Source organism: Acinonyx jubatus, chromosome X (assembly GCF_027475565.1).
Source record: "Acinonyx jubatus isolate Ajub_Pintada_27869175 chromosome X, VMU_Ajub_asm_v1.0, whole genome shotgun sequence".
NCBI classification, from domain to species: Eukaryota; Metazoa; Chordata; class Mammalia; order Carnivora; family Felidae; genus Acinonyx; species Acinonyx jubatus.
The window spans coordinates 105,892,305-105,916,210 of record NC_069389.1 but is presented as its reverse complement, the minus strand read 5'-3'; the positions used below and the strand labels follow the sequence as shown (position 1 = coordinate 105,916,210).

General features: G+C 41.1%; 1 protein-coding gene across 1 annotated transcript in view; it reads right to left on the bottom strand.

The window, feature by feature from the left end:
• Positions 1-23,344, bottom strand: part of STK26 (serine/threonine kinase 26) — a 54,275-nt gene extending 30,931 nt beyond the window's left edge. The window contains exons 1-2 of the mRNA XM_027054410.2: positions 23,163-23,344; positions 22,906-23,056 (exon numbers count right to left, since the gene is read on the bottom strand). Coding sequence (XP_026910211.1) covers positions 22,906-22,947 — 42 coding nt within the window. The 5' untranslated portion in view covers positions 22,948-23,056; positions 23,163-23,344. The remainder of the gene's footprint in view (positions 1-22,905; positions 23,057-23,162) is intronic.
• Positions 23,345-23,906: the final 562 nt, after the last annotated feature.

The window sequence follows — 23,906 nt, the reverse complement described above, 5'->3', positions numbered from 1 at the left end:
GATTTCTTACAATTTTGGAATCACTATGCTATTGATTGATCCCTGTAGATATGCATGATTACCAAATGTTTTATACTACAATTCTACAGAGGAGTGACCTGTATGTAATTTTGACTTTCTGGCAAGGTTACTATATTTGGCCCATTGTTTTTTCATGCCAATAACTAAACTGGAATGCACTACCCTCTGGAGTGTGGGAGGCAAGGTAGCGATGGTATTCCAAACCATGATACCCATCAGATCCCAATTCCAGCTCTTCCGTAACCCTTAATACTAATGTTTTCCATTCTGTTCATTTGAAAAGATCCTCAAATTGATGAAATTGTCCAAGAATAAAAATAATACTTTTGTTCTAGATTTTATATGGGCATAGAATTGTTCACATGACCATGTGAAAACTCAGATTATTTTAATAATAAGAATAAAACAAACTCATATTTTTTTCTAAACTTTTGGAGAACATGATGTTGGCAGAGTATTCTTCCACTTTGTACAACCTCAGGTTCATATTACGAGTATCTGATAAAAATTTATGGAGTTCTTAAGAGACCTCTGAGATTTCTATTTCTGAAGTAAAATATTGAGCTGCACTATATTTTGTCTGTGACAGAATAAGAACTAAGGTAAAAACTGGTATGTCTGTACATGTTTCAAATTAAACATGGAGAGTTGGGCTGGAGGTCAATCTTCTTTAGGTGGTCAGTCATCTGAGTTTGTATTTCCATGCTTGAGAGCTCAAAATATTTATCTAGGTGCATAAAGAAAATGTTCCTAGTTTGCCTACTTTTATGGCACACTCACATTTTTGTATCTCTCTCAGAAGTTATTAGAATTTGCTTTTGCAACATACAGCAGGTGTCAAATTGCCAGGTTTTATGTACATGCAATGAAATAAATGAACTGTAGTCAAAAGTATAGTTACAACAACCCTGGTCTTCCTCGTGGTCATCAGACAGCATTCTATCAACTCACAGTGGAGTCCCTGTCTTTGCTCACCACTTAAAAGGCATTTTTGAGATGGATGAGGCAGCCCTGATCTTACTGGCAAAGGATAAAGTCAAAGGTCTCATACAGTACTATTTTGTGCTCTTAAGCAACAATTTAAACTTCTAGCAATTCTGTGCATAGCAACAAGAAAAATGTGTTCATAAGGCAGAAATAAAATTATATCTATAAGCACTTTTTCATTTTTCCTTTAGTTTATTATTCCTATTTTTAAATGTACCTCATTAGCAAAAATACTTAGAAAATATTCTAGCAAAGGATAACTTCATTAGAATTATTATGAAAGGTTTTTCTTTTTAAGTTTATTTATTTATTTGAGATAGAGAGAGAGCAGGGGAGGGGGAGAGAGAGGGGGAAAAAGAGAATCCCAAGCAGGCTCCACACCGACAGTGCAAAGCCTGATACAGGGCTTGAACCCATGAACCATGAGATCATGACCTAAGCTGAAGTTGGACGCTTAACTGACTGAGCCACCTGGGCACCCAGTACGAAAGGTTTTGACGTCGCAGCGTGAATAACATAGCAGTTTGAGGAGTTTCTCCTGCTGAACAATTTTGAGTCTACTTCACCTTTAAGAACAAAAGAATAATTGAAAATACTCCTTCATCTGAATTCCTCCTACTCAAGAGAAGATAAAAGAGCTTCCTCTGCCCCCCTAATGTGCTTTCTCCTCTGTACCCAAGCTCAGGGCTGAGGGAAAGAACAATGACGTAAGCAGGACACATTCTGGGACATGAAGAATGTGGTTCTTTACACATGTTGGTAAGACAGTTCAATTTACAATTGAGTAAAGAAGAAAGAGACATCTCTTTGATTCTATTGTCACTTTACCACATATCACATTTTTTTCTAAAGAAAAATGAAATGCAGAAAGAACGAGATGAAATTCAACCATAACCTCCCCCCACTCTTAGAAATCCTTCAGAAACAGACTCCTAACAGGCAGCGCTTTTATTAGCTCTATTTCCTATAGAGATCTTTAAATTCCTGTTATTTTAATTGAAATTAGAAACGTCACACTATTTTGTTCAGCCAGGTAAATCATCTTTGGATTGCAGACCTCTTAAATTAAAGGAAATAACTAATTGTGTCGTTTTGACTAACTTTCTGGGATTTGAAGTTCCCTGAAACCTTTAATTATAGCCATGGGGCAGGGGAAGGAAACATCCTGCAAACAATCACATTCTTCTCTCAATAAACCAAAAGTCAAGGCTATCATCACAATAAATGCTGGATGCAAATTCCATTGCATCATTTAGCTCACTTCTTTCTGACCTTCCAGCCACTCCAAAGGAAGAAGGAGGTCTGGTTTCTTAGAAGTAGTACAGAGGTAAAGAAAGCAGAGAGGTCAGGCAAAATTGCCTTAATTTTGCTTATCCCGGAAATGACAAGAACTCAGCGATCAAATGTCGGCTTCACCATCTGCAAAATGAGGGAAAGAGGTGGGCTCAATGATCTCTCAATCCCTTACTGTTTTGACACCGTGAATGTGTGAGGTTTTAGAAGCCAAGTCACTTTGTTCTCCTCCTCCTTGTATCAATAGCAGTTGCCAAACTCTAGTTTTGAAGGAGTCATTAAGTCAGGGGATGAATTGGCACCAGCCACGTGGCTGATTTTATAGTGGTAATGGTACAGTGGCTCAAATGAAAAGTTCCTACTACGCTACTGTTGCCGTAAGGAATTCAGAATCACTGGCAAACTGCATTCAAGTCCCAACTCTGATACTATAATGAAGTGGGCTTAAGAACTAAGGATGGGTAAAGAGCGACAGAGTGAGTTACTGTCCAGACTGACCTCTCACCCCTCACAGGGGACCATGTCCCAGGACATATGAGTGACTGCTCCAGGAAGTGAAGGGGGACCAGAAGTTCAGCTTGCAGAGGACCTAAGGTTCTGCTAGTCTTCCTCTAATTGTAAATTCAGAAAGTAACATAATGATACTTGCCCATATACAGAACTAGCACAACCACCAAAACTAAGTGCCCAGAGGGAAAATTTCACGGGTATCTTATCATGTACCAAACACAATTGCTTCAGTGAATAATAGTACCTTAGACATACAAACTTAAATGCAATGCTCCATCGGGGAACAGTTTTACTTTCTTATTTTTGAGCCTTTGAGTCATGCCATTTTCTCTGTCAACACCCGAAGTCTTCCCCATCTCTGGAAATACTACATCTCTTAAAAAACAAACAAACAAACAAACAAAAAACACACCTTTCCAACTCCCCAGGGTAACCTGATCACCTGACAGAATCAATTGCTTCACCCCCTGCCCTCCCACAGCTTTTTGCTCGAACCTCCATTACAGCACACATTTTATTATCTTTGTATTCTCTTTCATTGCCATGATCTTTCCATTTTCTAATGAATAAGCTCATTAAGGATGGGGCTCCGTTTGCAGCCCTTGGATGTTTGCAGGGTGTTTACCTGAGGCCCATCTTTGGATGCAATCTTTGGCATGAGGTTATCCTTTCCTTTTTTAATTTATTTTATTTGAGAGGGAGGGAGGGGGAGGGAGGGAGAGAGAGAGATTCCTAAGCAGGAGCCCAATGTGGGGCTCAATCCCACAACCTCGGGATGACCTGAGCCAAAATCAAGAGTCGGAGCCCAACTGAATGAGCCATCCAGGTGCCCCTTGAGGTTATCCTTTCATTTGTAGTTTGATTTCTGACTTTTGGTGCAAAAGAGATGACATTCAATAAACTGAAGGATATTAAAATAGGTATGAAATTCTAAGTCAATCCCTATTCTCACATGTGATTAACATAATAACAACTTTCCAAAGTGACACCTTTGAGATTTTTTTTGTTTCCACTGGAGAGTTTTTTAGGTTGTAAAACAGCAGTTCTTAAAGTAATATGGAGCTATACCCAAAAGCGAGTTGGTAGTAGCCATATATACAAGGATGCATATCAGTAATACATGCAGTTATGATTCTGGAAGCATATCTGCAATCACTATTAACCAGAGCCACATGACTACTTTGTGTCCTGGAGAGTCCAGGGCAATTCATACTCTAATGCAAAGATTAAAGGTCTCGAAGGGCAAAGGTCTCGAAGGGCAACAGTCTGTGTATCAGTCTGCCGTACATTTCTTTTAATTTACTTGGGCTAAACACATATAGAAATACACAATTCAATCAGGGATCAGGTTTAACCATAAGCATTAATGGTAAAATAAAGGGATTATTACTGACTAGACAGGATGTTATATAAATATGGCCTGGGATTGATAACAAGCTCTAACTATAAAATATTCATTTGGATAGGGTGATGAGGCCATACAATGAAAGGAAGACAACGACTCCGCTAATACAGAAATGACAGAACAGGTATCCTAATTTATTCAGGCCATTATTTAATCAAACCCACATACAGGACATTTTAATGTGATGGATCCTGAGAGCCTTATTTTATGCTATCCATACAGGAGGTAAAATAAAAGGATGCCATTCTAGTACTTTCAGAAATAAACACCTTTGGATAGAATCTAAGGCAGAGACACCTCATATCGGATATCGAACTATCACAGATAATGTTACGGTGAATCTTTAGCACACTTATTAAAATGCACGGGATTAACACAAAATTGATTTGCTTGCTGCCTATCTTCCTTCTAGATGGGGAACTCCAATTAAAATCAATAGGTTTGAAGCTTGTAAGCACAGCACTAAATTATTAACACCATGAGTTCTTTCAGAAAATTAACACTGATTGAAAAAGTGGAATTTTACATAGACTTACCTTTTTATTCTTAATGAGAAAGTGGCTGCGGTATAATTTCCCTCCAACATTTTTCTCTTTAATCAAATCTATACTTTGAACGGATTTAATCAAATTGTATTTGTAAGGAGTTACCCAATAGAATCTTAGGACTGAGGAAAATTACCTCTTAGGTCCTGCTGGCTTTAACATTCTATGATCCCAAGAAAACGATACTGATGGCACAATGGTGTCAACAGCAAAGAATTTTAATCTTGGCAAATACAAAGAATAGGGAGGAGATTCTAGAATACTCTAAAAGAATGGCCACTAATATTTTCAACAATCCACTCTGGGTTTCCCCAGAGTGAAAAATACCACCAGAGTGTCTGTTTATGTGTGTGTATGTGTACAGGGCTAAAAGAATAATGCTTATTGTTAATTTTTATGCCCTATCTACTTCTTTAAATCATTTGAAGCAGTGCATTCATAAACAAGAATACACCCAGAAATCAAGTAAAAAAAAAAAAAAAAAAAAAAGGGATGTCTGTGTTGGTAACAGTTGTACCTGAAAACCTAAAGTAAGAACTACTACAAGGAACATAAAAGTTAGCTCTGTAATCAGCACCATGATGCACCCAACATATAGGAGAAATTAGCGGACATGAACAAATCTGTTACACTAACAAAACAGGGGTGCATTTCAACATCCTCCCTGAACTTTCTCACACCCATCTGCATCCTACCCTACACTCCACTGTCAACAGCACGTGTGAATATCCTAGCCCCTATCTCTAAAGGTGCAGATTCGGCAGTTTTTTTTTTTTTTTTAACATTTATTTATTATTGAGAGACAGAGAGACACAGTGTGAGCAGGGGAGGGGCAGAAAGAGGGAGACCCAGAATCTGAAGCAGGCTCCAGGCTCTGAGCTGTCGGCACAGAGCCCGATGCGGGGCTCAAACTCACAAACTGCAAGATCATGACCTGAGCCGAAGTCGGTCGCCTATCCAACTGAGCCATCCAGGCGCTCCATATTCAGCAGTTTTAACCACCATTGATTTGTGCTGACATTGCTGAAATCTGTTCATGTTATCAAAGCACAACACTTGACAAATTAAATATTCAAATAATGGTGGGGAAATGCTACTGAAATTGTGAAATATCTACTAATAGGGGTTGAATCTTTTTTTACTTAAGTTTATTTGTTTTTTGAGAAAGAGTGTGTGTGCACATGCGCATGCACACATGAGAGCAGGGGAGGGACAGAGAGAGAGAGGGAGAGAGAGAATCCCAAGCAGGGTCCACACTGTCAGCGCAGAGCCTGATGCAGGGTTTGAACTCACGAACCATTAGATCATGAGCTGAGCCGAAATCAAGAGTCGGATGCTCAACTGACTGAGCCACGAAAGTGCCCCTGAATCTTTTAATTTTTAACAAATACCAAAATAAACAAAAGGCTGTTTATATGTTCTCTGCACAACTGTGGCTAGGATATCTTATTAGTCAAAACTTATAGTCTTTGTTCATCTAGCAATCAACAAAACTGCAATTCTCCGATAAGTATAATCAATATCTGGTAACAAATTTTAGTACATGTACAAAATCTGATTTTTTTCCTCCAAAAAAATATGCTATATAGTTTCTTTGGGAACTTTAAAGGGTCATTTTACTTTATAACTGGAAGTAACCCTTATAAAATACTTGGGCTTTTTTGATTTTATAACAAGTGATATCTAGCTGGGGGTGGGGTAGGGAGGGGCAATGACAAACACATAACCTCAGGATGGAGACAAAATGACAAAGTTCCCTAATTAGTTCTTGAACTGCCAGAGCCAAAATAAGCTTGATGAGCAATTCAAAGTAATTAAAATGCTTTGAACAGTGTGCTACCCAAAAAGATCTGTGATCTACAACTTGAGCTGACTTGTACCCTATCATTTTACAGCCCTAACCAGAGAGAAAGTACCACTCACCAAACAAATCCTCACTGCCCACCCCGAAAGGACCCATAAAACATTTCTGAAAAACACAACCTTAGAACTCCCTTTGTCCTTTCTTGCCTTGGCGAATTTCATTCCGTTCCTTCCTTTCCCTTCTTCCCACCCAGTCTTAAAGCCAGGCCTGTTCAGCTACCCAGTGATGCCTTTCCCGACCATCTCAGCAGCCTGGTTTGACTCATCTTTCCTAGGAATTTCTGGACAGGCTAGGAAGGAGCCACTGCAAGTTTTCAGCAGATGAGTGGAAAAATCATCTGTCTCAGGTAGTTCCATCATGTCTGCACCTAGCCCCGAGTCTACTTAGTGACAAAGGCCAGAATGCCATGATAAAAGAAGAGATGAGGTCTCACACTTTCTGGAAACAAAAAAAAAAAACCCTCACAGATCTTCATGGTTAACTGAATATGGAGATAAAAGAAATCAGCAGCAAATTACAAATAATGCCTGCTAGTCTTTTTTTCTCTCTCGATAATTTTGTGATCTACCAATATAATGTTTTATGGCTGATAGCACCTCCCCCCACTAAATCCAGTAGTTAGGCGGCATTTGATAGAGCCTGATTATTTCATATGCTGTGATCTAATAATTTTAATGCATTTTGATTAAGTACTATTCTCCGAGCTGCTGACAAGGTACCTGAGATGTTAATTGTAGGGTGAAGACACTCATTCAGTACAAGGAGGAAACAAACGTGATTATGTCTGACACTTAACACTCTATTCACTTTCCTTCTCTAATAGATATCAGTCTTTAAAAGATTGATAAAAGCAATCAGTGCCCTCCATTGTGTTCCTCTATAAAATTCACTCACTTTTATTTTCTTGTTCTAGAAACTAAGAAAAATATTAAAATGTACCTGTGTGCAGACACACACACAGTTTATCACATTATCATTACCAACGCAATTTTCCATATAATTCAACCACTAAAGTTTATGTCTAGAGAACAAAAATGTCTATCTATTTAGCATTACAGTAATGGGACCAATATGCAAGTCACTTTAATAAAGAGAAACTTTTCTATTATCTTCCTGTATCGCTAACCTCAGAGCAAATATTATAAAACGTTTCCTTTATTTGGATTAGCAATTCTCAATGTAATGTGATTCCATACCCGAAGACAGTGGTCAGCAAACTGTTCTGTAAAGGGCCACATGGTTAAATGTCTTAGGCTTTGTGGGCCAGGTACAGTTTGTGGTCTCTGTCACATATACTTCTTCCTTTTTAATGACTCCTTAAAAATGTAAAAACTATTTCTAGCATGCAGGCTCCATACAAACAGGCTGCAGGCGGGAATTGGCCCTTGGCTATAGTTCGCTGACTGCTGGTTGAAGGAATCCACTGTATGCAATAAATAAACTCCACTCTCCTAGATCTAGAATGGTCTTAGTTTGAGGAAACATGAACTTAAATCATTTTTCTCTGTTTTGTGGTTCAGATGACAACTGTGGTTGAGAAAGGCTGCATTAGATTCACAAAGGTCCAAAATTACTGCTGGAAAAAGGGCATCATTATTATTTTCAAAAAACACAGGCATTCAAAACTATTTAACTATGGAGAAGTTAAAATCCAAAATTTCCAGAAGCTTTTGTTCAAGGCATAGGCCAAACATTACAGCCTTACTACCTCCTCTTGGAAACTTCATTACACATAGAAAAATTGCTACACATTAATTGCCTCAGAAAATTAATTACATCTAATTCAAAATCGGTTTGGAATAGGTACCTGATCCCTTGCATGCATACATAGGTATGTACGCCTCATCTTCTGTAAATAATAGCCTAGTCCAGACCCCTGAGCAGAATCCCCAAAATTCAGTTTCAGAGCTTAAGGGTTACCCGCTATAATCTCATCACCTCACATTTGAGGAGATGCACGCAGGCATTATTCCATAGCATAGAGGAACAGAATATGCCACATTCTTCATTCTAATAGCTAGGAAGAAATGATTTAGTGTCCTACTAGGAAAAAAATAATTAAATCCTCAAGCTCTGGCACCACTCGTCTGTATGAAATAAAAATATTCTTTCACAATATACAGATCATCTTTCCAGTTAGGGTTTTTGAAAGATCATCTCAAACTGTGCTTCATCTTTCAATCAGGATCGTACTTACACTATAACTGCCTGACACACTGCCATCCAAACATACACATGCCAGGGCACGTGGGTGAAAGACTCAGTGTAGGCAGGGGCCTGCAAGCCGTGGGCTGAAAATGATCTTCGTTTTTCAGGTATGAAGACCTTTATACCTTTTACACTACTGAAAAGTTAAAAGCCAACAATAGAGTAATACAGTATTCAGTACCCATCAGTGTTCTTAGAAAAAAGCAATTGGATTACATGCTACTTAGAACTCTTCTCTCAGCCAAGACATAAATCAAATGGTGCTAAAAAGTCATTAAGCAAACTTATTTTCAAGTAAATCTGAGATGCTACTCAGCCTTGCAATGCTCCAAAGAACTGTTTTAATCATTCCCTGAAAGAGACTTTTATGGCCAGAACGTACTGGAAAAGTAACAATAATAAGTCCAGTCATTTGAAATAAAGATAACTTCTCTTTAGCTTCTCCCCTTCCCCTGACCAAATAATAGTCCAAATTAGCCAAATATAATCCACTGATAATCTAGCGCTTTTCCTTGTTAATGAAAAGTATTCATTTTGCCTACAGAGGGAAAAAAAAAGGCCACTCAAAACGACTCCAAGTGTCTAGAAACAATTTATTGGCTCAGTACACATGCCATCAAAAAATTGCTCATCTTAAACAGAAAAGCAGCTGAAATCACCATCCCTATGATGTCAGCTCTTCCCCCAGATCTTCCACAAGCTTTCTCCCGACCTGAAAGACTACTCATAGGCGTTTTCTTGCCACAACAAATCAATTATGTAAATGTAACTTTTATCACAGAAGTCATAAACAACAAGAAAGAAATGAATTACTATTACCTCCCCAATTTCCTGTTCTGTTAGCTTTTTCTCCTCTCTGCAGAAAGTAGAGAAATTTCCCATTCTAAAAAAAATATACAGAGAATTCTCAATCTTAAAAGCAAGAGGCTACTTTTTCCCCTTCCTTGGAAACACTGTCTTTCTCTTCTTCCAGAGTCCAAAACCTTTTCCCTCACCTACATTTTCTGTTTGCTCATGAGGCAGCAGTAATCCTCTGGTATTATGAAATTCTACCTTCCCTAAACAGGGTTTACACTGCAGCCTCCAAAACGATGCCCGAACCTCAGCAGATAGAAGATCCATAGCAACAGCGGTAATAGTTTTTTTTTTTTTCCACTTGCTATTACCAGAAATCACAGTCCAAAAAGACGACCATGGAGGTGTCACCTATGCTAAAACCTCAAAATTGATTTATTATTTAACTAGTCAAATCCCACGTTTTCATTTTATGTGCCCTTTGGGAAGCCTGTGACAGAGTGAAAAAAGATCTTTCAGTGACAGTCACCATTTTTCATGAAGAGATAAATAGTTTTTTTTTTTTTTTTTAAAAAGGCAGCTCTCTGGGTACAAGACTGAAACAGAATCCAATGCCCTGTCTCCTCCATTCCCCATCGCCTCAGAATCTACAGTGTAAAGTACTTATAGCAATTTTAGTTTCAAAGTAAGAGCTTAGACACAAATGATCACAAGTTTCTGTTAAGCAGAAATCATTTGTATACTACCCACATGCCTGTGATTTTACTCACAGGTAAACCAATTTATATTTATCCAAAGCAATTCCTTCAATGCAATGATGCTCTGTAAAACTATTCTATGGGAGAAATTAGGCAGAGAATTGAGAATCTTGATAAATATAATCCTTTGTAAAGTTCAATTCTAATTCACTAAAACAGCTTAACATTGGTACTGAATTTCATTAAAAGTCATTTCCCAGGATCTGTATCCTGTATGGAATGGACTGCTGTGAGACCAATTTCTTCAGGAATAATAATAGTTTAAGTACTAAAGGCAGAAAGAGCTGGCCCTGATAAAAATACAACAGGTGTTAAATCTTGATAACCCTATTTTGGTTTCACACATATATACATATGCATTTCCATATGTATTTACCTTAGAATAAATATTTTTAAAGGTGGTAAATAAGTCTCTATATTTTCTATCTAATAAAAATATTTAGCAAATCAATAGATACCATAATGTTTACTGAGCACGTAAATTATACATATTTTACTCGTTCCTCTTATATACAGAGACTCTTTTTTTTCCTTCAAGATTTTAAGTAATCTCTACACCCAACGTGGGGCTCAAACTTTCAACCCTGAGATTAAGAGTCACACGCTCTACTGACTGAGCCAGCCAGGCACCCCATACGCAGACCTTCTTAAATGATATTGCCAAACAATAATTTTCTGCTTCTTGAACTTAGTGATTACCCTATCATTTACCCATTTTTATTTCAAAAATGCACTTTGCTATGTTTTAAAAACAGTTATATCTAAAATTGGTACCACTGATTAAAAACTGTGGCAAATGTTGAGCCTTATTTTCTTGAATAGAGTAAAAGTGTTTTCGAACACAAAATAGACTTTCTGCACAATATACATTGCAAGTGCCTGTACACCCCGTATCAATTTCTTTCAACAAAAAGTTAATCTACCACCGAGAATTATGAAAAAATGGGTCACAAGAGTAATTTAGTATCCTGGAAAAGAGACAGCTACCACATAAAAGGTGTGAAATATAAGGTAAAAATATCAGGATTTTTACCCGAAACCGAATTCCCTAAAGGGGGAGCAAGTTACCTATGGACCCACGAAATTTATTCTCTGATAATCGCTTTAAATGTGTTTCGATGTATATTTCTGTACACCCTTTTGAACATCCTCATTGGGGGCAAATCTTGGATTCTGAAGGATAATTTTGTTTTTGTTGGTTGTGTTTTCATTTTAGAAATTGAAAGGTGATTTGGATCCAAGGCTGGTGAATGAGGTGAATAATCAAGTTCGCTCACATTGTTTGGTGTGGGCAAACTCATTAAGTAGGCCCTATGTGCTTCTTCAATTTTCAGTCCTTATCCTTTGACCCAACCTCCGAGCTTTCCTACATGGTACCTGTTGCCAAATGGTAGTATGTTGATCTGACAGGTACAGGGACTATTTTAGGGAGCAAAATTTGGAGCCAGAAAGGCCATTTAGGAAGTGATTTGATATTTCCTTAAAGATTCAGAAGTAACTTTCTCTCCCCTCCAGGAATTTACATATGTAAACACAAGTTGGCTTTGGACTATCATTACTGTGAATTTGCGATTTTTGACATAACAGCAGCCCAGAGTTAAGTCCAGCAATTTTGGGGGGTGAGAGTTAACAGCAGGGTGGAAAAAGGGATTCTGAACAATAAAAATTGATGAGATGCATCAAAATTCTGAAAAATGCCAAACTTTGGGGGGAAATATTGCCACTTGCTGACATATGGTATACTGACATTTTATTCCACTTCAGCCAAGTTGCATTTTCACAACTATAAGCACAAACAGACTTCACGTTGTTGATAAAAGTACTTGCATTTGAAGATAAGAGCATTTACTAAGTTGCCAAACCTACCTATTTGGATAAAGGAAAACGGAAGTGATGGGTGGCCGTGAGATTTTGGAAGCTGTAGAACTTAACACAAAGATGAATTCAGCTTTTTCCATGTTTCTCTTCTTTCCATATCCAATTAGACATGCAAATACACGGGCCCCAGAGCAGACCTACTGAATCAGAAATTCTGGAGATGGGGCCTGGCAGTCTGTGCTTTAACAAACCCTCCAGGTGGTTCTGATGCACGCGCAAGTTGGACCATCACTGCCCTAAATCAAACCCTTGTTAACTAAAGCCTGGGCTATTTCAGTGTCTGCTTATTATATCTAGTCTTCCCCTTCTCCAACCCAGCCTGTAGGGTTGGAAGCTTAATGCAATTTTCCCATCGCAAAAATCAAACAAACCACTGCTTTCATCAGTTTACTTTCTTGCAGAAAAAGTCCTTGTTGTGGAGTTGAAAAAAAAAATAACTGTCAGTCTGGCATTCAAGGACTTTATCATTTAGCCCTAAGAGTTCATGCCAGTGAACATCTACCTTGAATATCTGTTATACAGGGAACGTGGTGTGTATCCCTTTTCCTTTTTCCCTTGCGTGTCTCTCACTCTCCTTTAAAGGTATCCTATGAATGACTGTTCCCTTCCTCGATCTGGTCTTCCTCTGAATGCTCCTATGTCAGTTTCTATCTCATTTGGGATTCATCACAACCGCTCTGCGTTGTTAGATTTCTAAACGTGTAAGTGCCCGGTCTCTCCAGGTACAGCATAAATTTCTTGAGGTCAGGGACTCCTTTTTATACTTTTTTGTACCTCGAAGATAGGCTTCAAGCACCATCTCCTACACAAAGTAAGCGTTCCAAACTTTGCTGCTGACAACTGTCGAGCTTCAGTCACACCCAGTCGCGTTTCACGAAGAAGTGTGTAAAAACATTAAACCTGGATCACCATTGTCCAACCTGGGAAAGTCCACTATACTATCTACCATTTACTGACTAACACACAGGAAGGCTCCGGGTTAAGTTCAAACAAAGGATTTGAACTGAAACCACAGAAACAAACAGGAGCCTAATTAATGAGTTTTGCTAACTGTTCTTCCCATGGGGTCAGTAGCACTTTAAAAGCATACATTTGAAAAATGCTTCTTTCCCTGACTCTGCCAGACACACTGACTGTAGTCTCTTTAACCACAAGAGGTCAAAGTTCTATTTTCTGTCACCATACTTAGTAGCATGTGTGCATGCTTTGCTGATTGGTTTCTTTTGTGTTTCCGCTTCAAGTGAAGGCAGGCAGCAGGAAATTGAGACCAGGGTGTCTAGAAACCTTCCCAGGTCTAGTGGGCAGCAATACTGATGAGGCTAAGGCTTTGGGAGCTCAGCTCCCCCAAATTTTCTTGCATTTATAATAACAACGTAGGCCCCACCTGAAGATCTATGTCGCCTATCTCTTCCCCATCACCCTCTGCTGTGTTATTTATACTGTACTGCATCAAGCAGTTAAGTCCTAGCTTAATATAACACACTGTAAAGTGATATGTCACAAAGCCAATGGTTTAATGGAAAGCTGGGGGAGGGGGATAAAAAGGCACTAACAGAGCAACTCAAAAATGCATTTTCAAAGAAAAATCTGGATGCGTCTAGATGTCCTGGAAGTATTTCCTCCACCTGCCAAAAAATTCACTCCTAGGATTGTGTTACCAGGCACTATTGAAACCTGGTAGAGTAATTCACTAGTATGCTTAGAAATTCCCTAACATATCTAGCGTGGTATGGATTTCAAATCCAGTACAACTTCATTAAGTTGATACTGGTAAGCTGTTTCTATAATTCAAAGCAACTGTTATTCTGCAGCTAGGCACTCTATTATTCTGTAATAAACAAACTGAAAAATCCAATGGTGTCTGATTTGAACCCTACTTTTCTCTGCCCTTTGCACTGTAAATTGATAGGGTTTTACAGATTTCTTTTCCCTACTTTTTTTTTAAACAGGTGAAAGAGGGAGAGGGCAGAAAAATACCATAAAGAACATACAATCTGTTACCAGAAACACAAAGAAAGGTTGAAAATTTTTTCTGTAAACGTTTTTCATGACAAAAAGACAAAAAAAGTTCTCATTTCTTTAGCAGCACTTTCCATTCAAAGTGACTTTACTGAAGAGGAGGAAAGTAGCCACTTAAAAAATATTTTTGACTCCTTTACCTAAGCTGTCTACAATTTTGCTTCCTCTACTTCTTAGGAAGTATGAACCACAATTCTGTTCTAATTTTGCTAGAAGAGCCAAAGCTATGCCATACCAATGACTAACCTGATATTTTAGGACACAGATCATTCTAATCCATGATGGTATGATAAATGAAGAAAAAGAAAGGCCAGCAGGGTGCAGTCAGGGAAATGCTGGAACAAGTCCACAACAGGCTGAGGGGGTGTGCAGCTCTATCCTGCTGGTGACAGGTGGCAAGGAGACAGGCAGGAATAGAGGAGGATAGGATCAGTTCTGCACTAGGTTTCCCTGCTTTTCCGAATGGGCATGTCAGGTAAATTGCCTGAATTACATGGGATTTGGGGGAGTGACATCAAAGAGGATGATGGGCAGAGTTGGCCAGCAATGTGTTATGTTTTAAAATCCAAATGTAAAGGCGTTTTCCTATGGGATAATTTTTCCTGGTTCATAGAATTCTTGAATTAGTCAATATCTTTTTAAAAATGTCTGATTTGGGGGAGCCTGGGTTAAGCATCGGACTCTTGATACGAGCTCAAGTTGCGAGACTGAGCCTCATGCAGGGGCTCTGGGCTGATAGCTCGGAGTCTGCTTGGGATTCTGTCTCTCTGCCTCTTTCTCTGCCCCTCCCCTGCTCGCTTGTGTGTGTGTGTGTGTGTGTGTATGTGTGTGTGTGTGTGTGTGTGTGTGTGTGTGTGTGTGTGCGCGCGCGCGCGCACGCCCTCTCTCTCTCTCTCTCAAAATAAATACATAAACTTTTAAAAAAGTGTTTGATTTTCTCAAGTATTAATTCAAAGATGTGGTTCCTTCCTATCATAGAATACCTTAGCCTAAAATGGCAGATGACAAAATGGGAAATGTACATAAGACAGGGTGAAAATTTTAGTTGTGCCTATTTTATTGATTTTTGTTCTTCTAAAAGTTACCTCATGGCGTTTTTCCAGAGACATTATTTTATTTCTTTGTTTTAAACATTTTTTTCAATGTTTATTCACTTTTGAGAGAGAAAGAGAGACAGAACATGACTGAGGGAAGGAGACAGTGAGAGAGACACAGAATCCAAAGCAGGCTCCAGGCTCTGAGCTGTCAGCACAGAGCCTGACTTGGGGACTGAACTCATGAACTGCGAGATCATGACCTGAGCTGAAGTTGGCCACACAACCGACTGAGCCACCCAGGTGCCCCTTATTTCTTTTTCTTTTTTAAAGTTTATTTATTTTGAAAGAGAGAGAGCAGAGGAGGGGCAGGGAGAGAGGGAGACAGAGAATCCCAAGCAGGCTCTGAACTGACAGCACAGAGCCCAAAGTGGAGCTTGAATTCACAAACCATGAGATCATGACCTGAGCTGAAATCAAGAGTCAGCTGCTTAAGCAACTGAGCTATCCAGGTGCCCCAAGAAACATTATTTTATATGTACCTGTGGTGGAAATTCTTTGGGTCTTGATTATAAGAAATGAAAAGGAGTTGGCTGCTGTGAATTTTGTTCTCCTAACTCCATTTTCTAGCAACAAATAAAACGAGTAAAACAACCACTCTTTCAGAAGACACAATTCAGTCAAAAATAATCATCTAGCTGTCAGAAATCCCATTACTAGATTTCCTTTTTAAAACTTTTTTGGACATTATTCCCTGTAAAATGTGAATATTCACGGGAGAGGTCACACACTGAGCAATTAATCAAAACCACCTTAATATGAAAATTTTATCAGATTCTTCCTAATGTGACAGCTGGGACAGAGAAGCAAAAAATTTCTTTTATTTACTTATTTGGACTTTTTTTGGATGGTGGGGATGGAAACAGAGGGAAGGGATAAGAAGTTATTTCTGACAAAGACACAAATTTTTCTGAAATCAGCTCTAGTTACCAGGAAAGCAATGAGTCTCCTTTTTCTCTCAAGGGCCCTGGTAAGTAAGAGAATGAGAGCTTCATGGGTGCCTGGGTGGCTGACTGGGTGGCCTTAAGCATCCGACTCCTGATTTTGACTCAGCTCATGATCTCATGGTTCGTGAGTTCGAGCCCCGTGTCGGGCTCTGGTCTGATAGCCCCAAGCCTGCTTGGGATTCTCTCTGTCTCTCTCTCTCTCTCTCTCAAAATAAATAAATAAATTTTAAAAAGAGAGAGAAGAGAGAGAGAGAATGAGAGTTTGTGTGGACAGCTGATTTGTTACAAGTATATATTGTTAGACATGCTGCAAATAATGCATTCAAATCATTTTAGTAAGTGTTAAAAGTCTACATTGTGCGCACACAAATCAGCCTTCATGACCTATAAGAATTCAAGCATTACACAATACAGGCAGAATGGGAAAAAAGTTAGAAGAGTCTAGTCTAGTCTATATGGCATTTATTAGCCAACACTTTTACATGTAATTCATACCTAATGGTATAAAGAAAAGTAAAATACATGGTCGCTGCCTTCAAAAAATATACAACCTAGTTTGGAAGATAAGTATATTAGAGAAAATCTAAGGCAGTGTGACTGGACTGCCTACCACTGACAACAGATATAATAGGTGCCTAGAAATACAAGAGATTTCTGTGGCCTGGAATACTCAGGGAAAGTTCACAGAAAAAGGAAGATTGCAGACCTTGAAAAAATCAGGTAGGACTTGGTCAGTCAGTGATTGCTAAATTGTAACTGGCATGGTAGAACAAAAGGGATTTCTTGCTGGGAAATAGCGATAACAAAAAGTTTACATCTGTAGACTGGAGCCAGATAACAGAAAAGTCTGGAAAGCTGAGCCTAGACTTTGGGTATGGTGCTGGTGTTGTGGGGAGGAGGAGAGGAAGACAGGATTTCAATAGAAAAATGTGGCTTATCAAGCAGGAGAGAGATGAGATAATGACAGTGTTTTTTCATGTGATTAGCCGAGCATTGTTTTGCAGGATGAACTGCCCATATACATCACAACACCTTTTACAAAGGGGCTCAAAATATACTCCACAGATGATGGTTAATTCATCCTAATAACATCTCATTGAAGCAAAGGAAATGCAGCTTTTATTATTCCCCATTTTGCTCAAGGTCACTGAATAATTGAAAGGCAGGATAAAAAAAAAAACCCACAGTATCATGATGTTCAACAATTCCTAAGTATCAGCTAAATTATGTTCTCTCATTTTCTATGACTCAAGCAAGGGAGGTACAAGATGGACCTTTGTCCTCAAATGCCGTTTCCAGACCTTCATTAGTGTTCAAGGCACATGTCCTACCATGCCCAATTCCTGTTTACTCTCCCTACAGGCCCTAGCCCTCTAACCCCATACCTTTCAACTACCTCCAACTCTCCTATCTAACAGTTCTCTTTGATTATTTGGTTCCAGCTGGTCTTCCACCATTATCATTAGCATATCCAACACCTCTGTATCAACTACTCACCAATAAGGACAAGGGTTTGGGTTTATCAATGCAAGGCAATGCTCTCAAACCTTTTGCCATCTCAAATTGCAAAGCTCAAATTATGCCTTCTAAGGGTGTAAGGGAGGTAAGAACTCCACCAAACTAGATTCTGGCACTGAACTGAATTTCCTCTCCAATTTTGTCACGAACAGAGTTAGTTCAAAGATTCTCCCCAGGTTCACTCCTTCCTGGTGCGGACACATTTTCTCATCATCCCATGCATCTTTTTTTTTTAAGTTCATTTATTTATTTTGAGAGAGAGAGAGAGAGAGAGAGAGAGGGCGCGCATCTAAGTGGAGGAGGGGCAGAGAGAGGGAGAGAGAATCCTAAGCAGGGTCCACACTGTCAGCGCAGAGCCCCACACAGGGCTCAAACTTAGGAACCGTGAGATCATGACCCGAGCTGAACTCGAGTCCAAAGCTTAACTGACTGAGCCACCCAGGCGCCCCATCATCCTCCCATGCATCTTAAACTCACCCCTCTTTTTCTTACAAGCTAATCCTCCACTTATGCTTCCAGTCTCATGAGGGCCCGCACCTCCATATATTCTCTCGTGTATTAGAAACTTCTCCCTTCTTGGTGGTTCCTCTCCTTTAGTTTCAAGAGACTGGCATATAGTAAATGCTCAGTCAGTGTCTGATGAATGACTAAAGCTCCAGATCTGTACCTTCGAATTTTTTTGGACATTTTTTTAAACAGCCTTATATGAGGCACATTGATATACAAAAAAATTGTACACATTTAATGTACATAATTTGATGAATTTGGACATACACAGACACCTGTGAAAACATCACCACCACCAAGGTGATAGACATTTTGTTTTACATTTTCACTTCATCATCCCATTGTTGCTTCAAACCTCACAGGTCTAGAACAGAAATCATTAACTTCCTACCAGATCTGGCTCTTCCCCTTGATTTTCCAATTTCTTTCATATGTACCATAATTCTTCCAGTTTCTCATATTCAACACCATAAAACCTTTGATTTCTCCTTCTATAATTAGCTAAGTATTAAGTCTGGTAATCATATTTTTTTCTTCACAGTACTGGGCATGTGCAAAGCCATCAGTCAATGGAAGGTTCACCGCTTCTGTACAGATATGACCATCCCATTGAAATAGCCTCAGTAGATCCAACTGCCTCAAGACTCTCAATCTTCCAGGTCATCTATTCATCCAATCTTGAGATTTCTCTTCCTATATATAATTTCGTTGATTGAGCCTCCTTTACTCAGAAATGTTCAATGACTAGTCCAAAGGCCAAAGTCCTTCCTTAGCATTCAATAACCACCATAATCTGGACCCAGTCACGTTTTCCACTCTTACCTCCTATTATTTCTCTAGAGGAATTCTTCATAATCCAACTGATTTTCTCTCACTCTCAAAGACTGTGTGTGCATGCACACTCGTGCAGGTGTGCCTTTCCCTGTCTCCATGCTTTTGCTCAGGGTACATTCCTGCTTAGAAATGCTCCCCAATATGGACCCCAATAATCCTTAGTGGTCAGTTTACCTTCTGTAAGCCTTCAACTCCTCCAGTCAGAAACTTCTATTCTAGAAAAGGTCTTACAGATTTTTGCATTATTTTATATTTCATGTACTGGATTTAACTCCCCAACAACGTTTTAAGACCTTCAAGGGCTACAGATCATGCAGTGTACTTCTGTATCCCTCCCAGAACCCAGGCACTAGGTTCACCAATGCAAGGCACTGTTTTCCCTCTCTTTAGATAAAAAGTCTTCAATAATGTGTTCATTACTTCTTATGTTTCATTTCCAGTTCACATCTCAAATAACAACCACCAAAAAACTGTACCACCTTGATGTACTTAAAGATACATGAAGGCCAGTTTGTAAAGTCTTTAATAGAAACTGAAAAAATTTTTCACAAGAGGCATAACATAAAGCATAACATAACACCACTTAGTACTCCAATTCAGTATTTAACATCTCCCACCTACAGTTTATGAAAGATTTAACAACCTATTTAGAATACTTGTCTTAAATACTAATGCAGGTTCGAAGGGAAAATATTTTAAACTTCAGCATAACTAATAACTGAAAACTTCAAAGAAAAAATGTTTTAAATCATTAAAGAGTAAATATTTGAGTGGAAAGAAACAGGTTTATTGGTTTATTACCTTTTTTTTAAGTTGTGCCTTAAATATTTTTCAGGAGTTTAGCTCCTGGTATGGAAAATTCCTTTAGGTATACACTAACAAAGGTAAGCGCAAATTAAGTCCAAAACAAATTCATACCCTCAACATTTGGTGTAATGGGGCAAAAATGTTCATTACCACAATATTGAGAAATATCAACAATATGAGTTTGAATAACTAATTCATAAGGAAGAGTTTGAACTGGACCAAATCCTGGGTTTTCTTTCGTCACTCCAAGTTTCTTTTCTATTTTAAACTAGTGGCAACAGAAATTTCTTTGTTCGAAAGTCAGGAATGCTGGAAGTCTTAAGTGATAGAACAGGTAGCCCGGCTTCTACTTCACGTCTCTCCTCAGGGAGAGAAAAACACTGTGGATAAAGTAATTTTGTTTTTATTTCTGGAAAAATCATTTTTTTCCATCAATCTTCACAATGCTCTAAAATAAACTGTTAAAAAGTTATGGGCCGGTCCACCACTTCACCCTGATTTCTGGAAATACTATACACTGATTTCCAGAACACATGGCTAACTCAAGTTTTCTTACCACTCGAAGGGTTTAAAAGTTGCTCCTAACTCTTGCACAAAAGTCTAGGAGAATCTTACAAGCTGATGATGTATTTCTGCATCTCTTTTGCAAGATTTTTGAACAAAAGAATAGTAAAAGTAGTCTAGGCTCAAGAGTCACACTGCCTGCCGTCAAATGTACTTTTAGGGTACTGTACAATTTTAACTGTGGAAAATTTTTATGTTGCATCAAATGCTTAAGAACCACATCTACATGTAAAATGGAAACGAGCAGTTAAGAATGCACCATTTCATTAAGATGGAGAAAGTGACAAATAAATGTCCCTCTCTTCTTTGCTAATATTGAGATGACCGCCCTCCCCAAATTATGCGGGACAAAGCAACCACAACATGGGGAAAGCGTAACGTGAAAGGCAGAACTGGTAAGTTAAAAGATGTGATTCCCATTCTAAACCACCTTAATTACGATTTAAAAATTCAAGAGATAAGGAACTCAGACAAGTAAACAAAGCAGGGAGCGGTAAGGAATACTGAACAGCAAGCAGGTCCAAAGCCATATAAATCAAATCAAGACAAATCAAATAAGGGCCAGAAACCACACAAATTAAATAAAGACGAACGGAATAAAGACCAGAAACCATTTTCTTCTCAGCACAGAGTTCCCCAGAATCACAAACTTGACGAGCGCGAGGCACTCGCTCTGCTGACGCACGCGCACACAATGGAGACAGAAGCATGGAGACCCTCAGAGGCAAACTTGCCAACCGTGCCGTACTACTCTCACACACTGGAAAGGAGAGCACGGTGGGAAAGTCTTCGCACTCCTTCCACATCAGACGGAGCAAAACTGGACTCAGTATTGCAAACTACTAATCTCTTGCTACAATCAAAGGCAGGCTGAATGAATGGGGTGAGGGGCAGGGCGGCTGGGGGAGAGGGGGGAGGCAGGCTGGGGGGTGGCCTGAGAAAAAAGTTTGAGGCTTTGTGTAAAGCCTGAATGGATTAACCTTTTAAAAAGCCCTAATATTTCTCATTTCCTGTTTTCTTCCTCTCTTATTTTTTTAAATTAAATACACACCGACTTCCTGGGACTCGACACAGACGTGCCCTATATTCAGCGAAGAAGCCTGGTGCTTAGTCCGCACAGGAGTCCTAGGCTCGGTACGTGCCCCACACAAATGGTCCTTTTGTGGGAAAGTATTTTTAAAATTGTTTTGTGACCGTGCATAAATGTGACCAATTGCTTTAAAAATAAAATGAATTCCACGCATCAGTTAGTAAATTGAGGCCCCGATCCACAGCGCTTTGACTTTTACCAGAAACATAAAAGTCTTTTACTAGAAACCGTGTCTATTTACCACTCTAAACGTTTTTTCTGAACTTGAAAAACATCTGCTTTCACATTTTTGGAAGATAATGAGGGATTGAGGCTTTCGTGTTTCTAGTCTCTGATCTGTTGATAAATGCGTTGTTTAGGATATCTGGCAAAGGAAAAAAGTGAATGCTTAAAAGTTAGTAGACCTGGATAACACTTAGCACGTAGCTTGAAATGCACCGGTTTAAAAACTTAACCGCATAAGAAGTGTAGGGACACAGCTTATTCCTTCTTGAAGAAAATGAAAATATAATGGGGGGGGGGGGGCTGGGTAAATCTCCAATAAGAAGTTGGGTCCCTTGCAGTAGTCCCCCGTCCAGGACAAAAAGCTTCCTTTAACCACATGCAACAGTCGTGCAGTGGGAAAGGCAGGGGGAGGGGGCTGCGGAGTCATCACCTCGGCCACTCCGACACCGGACCCTGCATTTCTCACGCCACACTAAGGGCTGCGCCAGGTGGGGGAACGAGACAGAACTTAGCCCTTAAGAAGCAAACACCAAAAGGGGAAAAGAAGTCACCTCGCTCTTCGCTCTACGCACACAGGAAGAGGCCAATTCAATGCCGCCGCCACCGACACCCCCTTGTCTTGCTCCGCCCCGACTTGTGTGTGCGGGGGCGGGGGGCGCACGACTTGCGTTTTACCCCACAAATTCCGAGACACCTCCATCTCTCCGGAGTTAAGACCTCCCACCTCCACGCCCCCCCCCCTCCCCAGCCGGACCACGCTCCGCAGGCGCAGGTGTCTGGATCTGGCCTATTTTTATGCTCCCCCGCCCTCCCCCCCCGCACCTCGCCGCGCGCGCCGTCCCTCCCGGCCCTCCCCGCGCAGTGCACCAGGCTAGTCGAAACGCCGGGAAAGCTTCGAGCCTGACTCCCGGGTCACCTGGCCCCTGCGCCCGGCCCTGCCTTCAGGGGAGCCCCAGGGCCTCCGTGGTCGCTGGGGACCGCGCACCGGGCTCCGGGGCAGTCACGTGGTCGGCGGAGGCGGCCTGGGCTTCCTCACCTGCATCCCGGGAACTTGCACAGCCACCGGTGAGTGGGCCATGAAGGCGACGGCTGCTCCGCACTGCTCCTGCGGCGGTGGCGCCCTGGGCTCGGACTGGCTCCTCCTCCGGGGGGTAGCTCGCGGCCCTCCCAGGCTTTTCGACCCGGGCCTGGAAGGACACACAGAAGTGGGGTGACCGGGCTGGTGGCTCGTAGCCCCGGGCTGGGGCGGGGGGGGGTGCGGTTCGCTGCGCGACTGCCCGGGACTCAGTCTACCTTTCTGGCGCCTGCCCGCCGCTGTTGCCGCCGCCGCTCCTCCTCCCGAACGCGGGGCGCAGCGTGTGGCGGTGGCCGGGACCTGGGCTCGAGTGATGCCGCTCTTCTGCGCCTCGCCGCTTTAGGAAGAGGAGGTGGAGGCGCCCCAGCAACCCGCCCGCCCGCCGGGCCCGGGAGGCGGTTGGGGGCGGTTCCGCCGTTGGCCCTGCCCCCGTCCTGCAGCCGGGCGGTGTCAGGAGCGCCGAGGCTCCTTGCGGTGCGGGGCTGTGGCTGGGCTGGCCGGAGCCGGCGAAGGGGCGGACTCCCCCGGCACGCGGAGAGGAGAAGCCGGGGGCTGGGGGACCCGGCACACGGCTCGGCCTGGGGAGGGAACGGAAGAGTTTGGGTGACCCTGGGGGTAGAAAGGGCGTCCCAAACGCGGCCACGTTGCAGGCAAGCGTTCGAAGCTGGGGCGCACGCAGCCTCGGAGACGACTTGAGATGAAACTTGGGGCGTGTTGGAAGTCCCTCTTGGCTCCCCGATCTAGTCGACGGCGGGGGTACGGAGAGCCGCCCAGTCGGCTGACCCCTTACTCATTCCCGCGGCCGGGTCTCCCTAGGCTGGGGCCGCGCGTCCGGGCGGATCCGTAGGCGCTCGCCGGCTTTCCGGATTCCCCGCCCCCAGATATGCTTCAGGTGACTTGAACCTGAGGCTCCCCTGCCTTTTGGGCTGTCGGTTGGTGGAGGGCGGTCAGACTGGTGCTTC